The sequence below is a fragment of the Mobula birostris genome, chromosome 24 (assembly GCF_030028105.1).
Source record: "Mobula birostris isolate sMobBir1 chromosome 24, sMobBir1.hap1, whole genome shotgun sequence".
NCBI lineage: Eukaryota > Metazoa > Chordata > Chondrichthyes > Myliobatiformes > Myliobatidae > Mobula > Mobula birostris.
The window spans coordinates 3,977,667-3,985,943 of NC_092393.1; the positions used below are offsets into that span (position 1 = coordinate 3,977,667).

General features: G+C 42.6%; 1 protein-coding gene across 4 annotated transcripts in view; it reads left to right on the forward strand.

The window, feature by feature from the left end:
• jpt1b (Jupiter microtubule associated homolog 1b) overlaps window positions 1–5,889 on the forward strand; it is a 71,470-nt gene extending 65,581 nt beyond the window's left edge. For 2 of the 4 annotated variants that reach the window (XM_072242316.1, XM_072242317.1), the window contains exon 5: window positions 5,477–5,889. In XM_072242316.1, the coding sequence (XP_072098417.1) occupies window positions 5,477–5,613 (137 nt within the window). In that variant the 3' untranslated portion in view covers window positions 5,614–5,889. Of the gene's footprint in view, window positions 1–3,669; window positions 3,716–5,476 lie in introns of those variants that run through there. The other 2 variants (XM_072242319.1, XM_072242318.1) reach the window with 2 other exon arrangements.
• The last annotated feature ends 2,388 nt before the right edge of the window (window positions 5,890–8,277 follow it).

The following is an 8,277-nucleotide window of genomic DNA, read 5'->3' on the forward strand; positions in this document are numbered from 1 at the left end:
CCAAGTCTTTGTAATGGCCACAACTTCATAGTTCCATGTTTTGATCCACGCTCTATGTTCATCCATCTTGCTCATGATGCTCCTTGCATTAAAATAGGCAGATGATAGAGCAAAGAAGCACTCAGCGGATTGGTTTGAGGTGTCTTTCTTTCTTTCCTCATAAACAGCCTACAGGTTGTCACTACTTGCATGCCAACCAACCTATCCTCTGCCTCTTCACCAGTTGCCACCCACCTGCAAATCTAGTTTAAACCCTCCCCAAAAGAATTAGCAAACCTCCCTCTCAGGCTATTGGTTCCCCTCCAGTTCAGGTGCAACCTGTTCCACTTGTACAGGTCACCCTTCACCAGAGAAGGTTCCAATGATCCAAGAACTTGATACCCTGGCTCCTGAACCATTTTCTCAGCCATTCATTCATCTGCACTATCTTCCTGTTCTGACCTTCTCTATCTCATGGCACTGGGAGTAATCCAGAGATTACCATCTTGAAGGTCCTGCTGTCAGCCTCCTTCCTAACTCCCTAAACTTGTAGGCAGGAGAGGGGTAGAGGTCCTGAACAGTGTTATTGGTACCAACATGTACCATGACCTCTGGCTGCCATACACGCCCACAGATTTCCACAACATGACTACACCATTTCAGATCTTGCATTCTGCAAGTAACCTATTCCATTCTCCCAGTTTCTCTGGGTTCTTTGCTCAGATGAGACTTCCCACTCCATATTTGGTATTCCCCCCCCCCCCCCTGTGATCATCACTCAACTGATGTTCAGCAGCCCCTCTTCCAGTGCTTCTCTCTGCTGGCCTGATTCACCTCCCTAGACAGATCAGGCAAGATTGACTATCATACTATCATTCACCAGTAGCTTTTGGGGCTCCTGTCAGCATTTGCAACATAGAACATAGAATAGTACAGCACAGTACAGGCCCTTCGGCCCACAATGTTGTGCCAACCCTTAAACCCTGCCTCCCATATAAGCCCCCACCTTAAATTCCTCCATATACCTGTCTAGTAGTCTCTTAAACTTCACTATCTTAAACTGAACAATCTTGGTCCCTAGCCTATCACAGACTATTTTTCCCTCATTTCCTTTATTCGTGCCATGTCTTTCCATCCTTGCCCCCCCGCCCCATCCCCAGTTTTAATCATACTTTTTTAAACTTTCCAATTCCGATGAAATTCATTGACCTGAAACATTCTCTGTTCTGATGAGCATTTTCTGTTTATTTTTAATCCTTAGTCTATGTTTATGCCAATAACTAGCTTGTCTGACTGGTGTGGTCTACGGATCAACTTTCTGCACTGGCTCATGTATGATCCGCCAGACCCACATCTGGCATTGAAGCAAGTTCTCCTTCTCCATTGTGGCATTCAGTGCGAGTCTGTACTGTGTATTATCAATTCACTAGGTTCTGTGGATTTGCATGGGTGAGAGAACTGGAGACAAGATTACTTGACTAAATTTCTTTAATCCAAAGGTACCATCACATTCAACAATCCTCTTTACTAATAGCATGCACAGTCCTAATCCTTTAAACTCACTGACCCAAGTAATCCCAAATGCTTTGCCTAGTAAGTGTTCAGCTAGATGCACACTTGGATATCTTAACCAAAATAAGCACATTCAACCAACTGATTGGTTTGACTGTGACTTAAGCCAGATGGTTTTACTTCCAGTTCCTGGAAATTATGTGATACAAAATCCAGTCGAGCAGTTAAGCTGTTGTCAATGTGCTTTTAAGACGCTTTCTACATTTTACTGCAGGTTCTGTATCCACTGCTGGTTCAGTTCTAGTGCAAGTGTCCAAACAATTTTTGTTCTCAACTTATTCCAGTTGCAGGAGGCTGTGGTGCAGCAATGGCCCAAAATCTCCTTGTCTTTTCTGCTTTCAGATAGACCAGAGGGCCTATGATTTTTTAAAAATTTGTAACACTTATACCCTGAGCACTCCAATCTTTGTTCAGGGGGAAAGGTTCCATTAAAATTCCCTGCATCCTCCTTATCGCAGTAGGTTTAGAGTCTCAGACATAGATAACGGGCCACAATGTTGAATCAGTCTTTACACCTACTCTAAGATCAGTCTAACACTTCTCTTCCACTTGCTCTCTATCATCCATGTGCATTGAGTTTAATGCGCTGTTTCCCAACCTCCTTCAGCCTAACACACCCCTAAAGCATTTGTATGACAGTATAGCCACATACTGTACCAGAAAAGCTGACATTTTTGAAAAGCATTTTTGCTTCTTCATTCTGAATTTCAATAATTTCTTGCAAGCTCTCTTCCTGTTCTACCTTACAAAGAAATGGGTTAATTTCCCAGTATAGAATTTCCAGATCATTCAAATCCTTAAATCAATTCTGAAAATTCTTCAGTGGCTGCAGGTATAAGCAGTACTCTTGCAAATCACCGTCTGTCAAAGATGGTGCCATACTTTCCATGCAGGGAAACTGAGAATATTCTTCTACCAATGTTTTGCTTGTATATTTCCAATTTTCTGATGAAAGTGGACACTGCACTTTTTGCCTGGATTAAATAGAAATTCTTACCCTGTTCTTTCATATTTAGAATGTTCATTTTGTCATACAGATTGTGAGGTATGCCATATCTTCACATGAATGTGGTCTTGTTTCCCAAGCTCTTGTTGAATTTTTGCTCAGTCAACCAGTGTCAAAAAGATCAAAGAAACACTTTAAGCAGCGGCCTTTTTTTGACAGCTAATGTACTTCAGTGTGAAGAAGCAAGCATTCAAACTCTGCATCGTTATCTTGGCATAACTGGTGAAATATTGTGCTATTTAATGGATGAGCTTTAAGTCTGATAGATATTGCAAGAGTCATGCTTGGGAAAAAAAAAGTCAGGTTTTTGGCTGCAAGATTTTGAAGATGAGTTGCACAATGGATTGCAAACGGACTTGGAACTTTTGTCATAAATGCCACTAAACTAGATGGTGACCTGTCATATATGGCGCGCTCTATCTGTTGCACAAGAAATGTTCCTAATCAGACTACTTCTATCCTCAATATATATATTGAACTCATCGTAAATTGATTCTGATTTCTTTTCTGCTTTTTACAAAAGAATCTCTTAAAACTTTTCCATTTTTGAAAAACTGTATATACACCATCAGCAATGACTTGTTGACTTCCACAACTGACTTGTCCAGTTGTATCCCAAATAGTTTTTTGTAGCTCTGCACAGAGTTGATACTCAATGTCTTCACTCATTTCATCAATACGACAAACTAGAGTTGTTACTCAGAGGTATTGATTTTTTTTAAAAACTGGAATCCATTTTGTGAACAGTGGTGAGCTCTTCCAATACAGCAGGCGTTATTAATCTTTCCACACTGCTGTCATTTTGGAAATATTATAATGAAGCAATGAGACCACTATCAAGGTCATTTTGTTTGGCTTTCTTGGGGAAATGACTTGAGTGTGCAATGCTTTTCAAGTGCTGCTTTCGTCTTCTGGAACAGTATTACCAGAAGTAGCTTTTTCAGGGTGTCTTTTACGGAAGTGTTCCTGCAATCTTCATGGTTTCATGGCTTTATTAGACAGTACAGTATTACAAGTAAGACACATGGGGCATCACTGATCCAACAGGAACAGAGTAAAACCATATTCCAGGTATGAAACATTGTATTGATGCACTTTCTGTTTCTTAGCAGGATTAGAACCAAAGGCCTCACCGCCTTCAGACTCAGAGATGGCACCGTATGTATTTATCCATCATTAACAGGGCTAAATTAAAATTTTAAAAGAACTAGGAATGTCTATCAAATGTTCACAACGGCAGCGAGTTGACACGGATGGAACAAAGGTAGCAACATATGAAGGAGCAGTGAGGCAAAGATGAAGATGATCACAACAGTGAAAGAGAAACACACAAAATGCTGGTGAACGCAGCAGGCCAGGCAGCACCTATAGGAAGAGGTACAGTTGATGTTTCAGGCCTTCCTGACGAAGGGTCTCGGCCTGAAACATCAACTGTACCTCTTCCTATAGATGCTGTCTGGCCTGCTGCGTTCACCAGCATTTTTTGTCTGTTACTTGAATTTCCAGCATCTTCAGATTTCCTCGTGTTTGCACAAATGAAAATTGTGTTGACAAGGATTTGTGATTGGAATCTGTTAGTCTGGATAGAGCTGGTTGGTGTTCAGCAAACTACCTTTATACTAGTCTGGTTAGCACGATTGACCAATCATGTAGGGTTTCTTAATCTCCAAAGATGGTTCTTGACCACACATGAAGAAAGTTCGCTTTGGACACCTCAATCCTCGGGTCAACAGGTTCACTGGCTCTATTTCACCGTTGGGTTATAGCCAGCACTGTATCATTGCACAGCCTGTTTTCTGTAGAGTTGCAGAGAAAGTTGAGTGGGTATATTTGACTTATCAACTGTTAAATTGCATGAACTCATTCTATGCCATGAGTTGAGATGAACTGTTGGATACCCTGGTTGCTAATTTATGTATCCCCGTAACGTCTGTTCGGTTGGATAAGGTCAGATGAGATAGCCGAGTTTCAGACACGTTGTGAAGAGTGCTCACTGCCTGTAGAGCTATGGTTCTTCCTGCTTCGCTTCCTGTGTTCCAGTGGCTTTTTTTTTTTTTTTTTGAAGTGCCTGCTCTATGAATAATTGATCAGGTCTCATGTCTCAAGTTGGGCACGTGGTCAAGGGTTAAGGCATTCGTCTAGTGATTTGAAGGTCACGAGTTCGAGCTCGAGCCTCAGCTGTGGCAGCGTGTTTATGCCCTTGAGCAAGGCACTTAACCACACATTGCTCTAGTCTGTGCGAGGAGTGGCGCCCCACACAGACTTCCAATCTGCGCCTTGTAAGGCATGAAAATGCCCGACGCAGGCCTCTCATGGTCTGTGGATGTTCCCTCCTCTCCCCATGTCTCAAGTTAGGGTGCTGCTTACTGCCAACGTTCCCCCCCCCCCCACCCCCAAGATTCATGAATGCTCCCAGTGACTTCTATTTTCCCTAATGCCCCCTTAGGACGAGTAACCACCCCATGTTGGGAATCACTGCCCTGTGTAAAGAACTTGCCTATGACATTCCCCCCCCCCACCCTGATACTTTCCTCCAGTCACCATTGCATTAGCTGTCCACTGCATCTGTGCCTCTTACACACCTCTGTCATGTTGCTCCCTAACTTGGAGTTCTCACTGCTAGTGCCTGCTCTGTAAACCTGTCTTGTGAAATACCAATCATTTCACTATACCTGTAATCCCAAAGGATTTCCCAATTGAAGCTGATGGATCAGTGTGTTGCTATATTGTGGATGCTGTTGGTTTTTTCCTGTAGAATTCCCTCTGCATTGTCCTTCCTGAATGCTGTGTATTGCTTTCTCATTTTGCACTGCTATAATTAATGGTGTAACCATTCAAATGGTTTAATTAATAGGATTGAAAGTTTCCTAATTCAAGTAGAGCTACAGATTCTGTCTAATTTTTGTTTTTCTTCTCCAGCTGAAACTGAAAACCAAATGGAAGCCCAGGGAAAGAGAGGAGAGTGTGTGCCCAGCCCAGTAGAGTCTGCTCAACCTGAATCATTAAGGCCCAAGAAAGTCCCACCTGGTGGAGTGTCTAGCCTTGTGCTGGGGTAAATCCACTGTTCACCTCATTATCTCAGCTGCAGACTGAATAAATGTTGATTTTATTGTAAACTTAAAATTTGAGCTTCACCATTTTGTATTGGCACTTTACATTTGAATGGTCCATAGGTGCTCTAAACATGAGGCCTGCTGGAAAAGGCACGCGTCATTTATTCCCTGTGATGTAAAGTACTGAGTGTTTGTTTTTCTTGTGACTTCAGACTTAATTCTGGCATTTTGGACTTTGTATTTGGATGTGATTTGTGATGCAAATAAAAAATATTCCAAATACAACTGCCTTCATCCTTCAGACCTTTGTGCACAAACTAAACAAGTGTGAGCATTGTCTTATTGTACTTGGGTGCATGCAGCAGGCAGTGGGTGCAGTTGGAGTAAGTTGTGGGTTTAATAGATAGATACTTAGATGTACTTTATTGAGCCCGAGGGAAATTGGGTTTCGTTACAGCCACACCAACCAAAAATAGAGCATAAATATAGCATTACAAAAACCACAAACAATCAAACTATGCAAACTATGCCAGATGGAAATAAGTCCAGGACCAGCCTATTGGCTCAGGGTGTCTGACCCTCCACGGGAGGAGCTGCAAAGTTTGATGGCCACAGGCAGGAACAACCTCCGGTGATGGTTGTTCCAGTTGTGATGAGAGAATGGCCTACATGTAGGACTAATCAAAATAGGACATGCATGGTAAATGGTAGGGCATTGAACAATGCAGTAGAACAGAGGGATCTAGGAATAATGATGCATAGTTCCCTGAAGGTGGAATCGCATGTGGATATGGTGGTGAAGAAAGCTTTTGGTATGCTGGCCTTTATAAGTCAGAGCATTGAGTATAGGAGTTGGGATGTAATGTTGAAATTGTACAAGGCATTGGTGAGGCCAAATTTGGAGTATTGTGTACAGTTTTGGTCACCAAATTATAGGAAAGATGTCAACCAAATAGAGTACAGAGAAGGTTTACTAGAATGTTACCTGGGTTTCATCACCTAAATTTCAGAGAAAGGTTGAACAAGTTGGGTCTTTATTCTCTGGAATGTAGAAGGTTGAGGGGGGATTTGATAGAGGTGTTTAAAATTATGAGGGGGATTGATAGAGTTGATGTGGATAGGCTTTTTCCATTGAGAGTGGGGGAGATTCAAACAAGAGGACATGAGTTGAGAGTTAAAGGGCAAAAGTGTAGGGGTAACATGAGGGGGAACTTTACTCAGAGAGTGGTAGCTGTGTGGAATGAGCTTCCAGCAGAAGTGGTTGAGGCAGGTTCGATATTGTCATTTAAAGTTAAATTGGATAGCTATATGGACAGGAAAGGAATGGAGGGTTATGGGCTGAGTGCTGGTTGGTGGGACTAGATGAGAGTAAGAGTTCGGCATGGACTAGAAGGGCCAAGGTGGCCTGTTTCTGTGCTGTAATTTCTATATGGTTATAAGAATAGTGACTGGCATAGCACAATCATGTGTTGCCCTGGGGTAAAGAACTGAAACGTGATCCCGAGCACAGCGGACCCGTGAGTCTGTCCAGAAACTTCAAGCCTCCAACCAGCCCCTCTGACACAGTCTCTCCAAGCACTTTGACCCCGCCCCAGCTGCCAAGCAACGAGCAAAGCCAAGGACTCAGGGCTTTCTCCTCTGGAGATTCTGGATCACACAGTAGCAGCAGTAGTGAAGCAGGCATTTCAGAAGTTTCACAGATGTTCCTCTGTGTTCTCACATCCGTCTCCATCAAATCAGGATTGTGCACGGCACCCTACTTGACAAATAACAGACACCACCGCTGGAGTGGCCGCTGTGTCGCGCCACCATCTTCTCCTCCCACCTTTGTTGTTTCGTTGTTCAAGAAAGGCTCTAAGAATAATTTGGGAATCTTGATGTTAGTAGTGGGTAAATTATTAGGAGGTATTCTAAGTGACAGGATATACAAGTACTTGGATGGATAGGTAGAACGTTCAAGAAGTTTGGATAGGTACATGGGAGGGTGGGCTATTGAGGGCTACGGTCAGGATGCAGGTTGATGGGACTAGGCAGAATAATTTGGCACAGACTAGATGGGCTGAAGGGCCTGTTTCTGTGCTGTAGTACTGTATGATACCATGACATTTAATAGCCACTGAAAATCCTATAAATTCCTTAACACTTTCATAAAGTACAATCTCTAACCGACCACATGCACCTCTAACTTTGGAAGTCTGCAGCAGACAAAAATATGCAGAGGCTGCTAGACACAGATACCTATTTCAGGCCAGTACCCCAAGTCAGAGTGCAAGATTAGAGGTATGATAAGAATGATTGTTTGGAGAGAGTAAGCAAATACGGATGGGGTCACATATGTCAAAACCTACTTTCGCTCAACAGAGAGGGCTCTATAGAAGCCGGACTTGCTACTTGTGTAAGATAATGAGGCAGTGGTTGATGGGAAAAGATCAGGAACCATTTCAGGAATAAATAATAAATTCTTCGGTTTGGATACTGGTGCAAGAGGGAACCTGTTGAATGAGAATAACCTACTTGAGTTCCTGAAGATAAACCATTCCTGAATATTTGCGAAATATGATTGAAATATTACAACTAGTCTAACCACAGATATACTACAAACTTATGGACATATGAGCAGAGATTCCCCCACATTTCCGACCCACCTGTACCTGGTGTGAAAGTGGT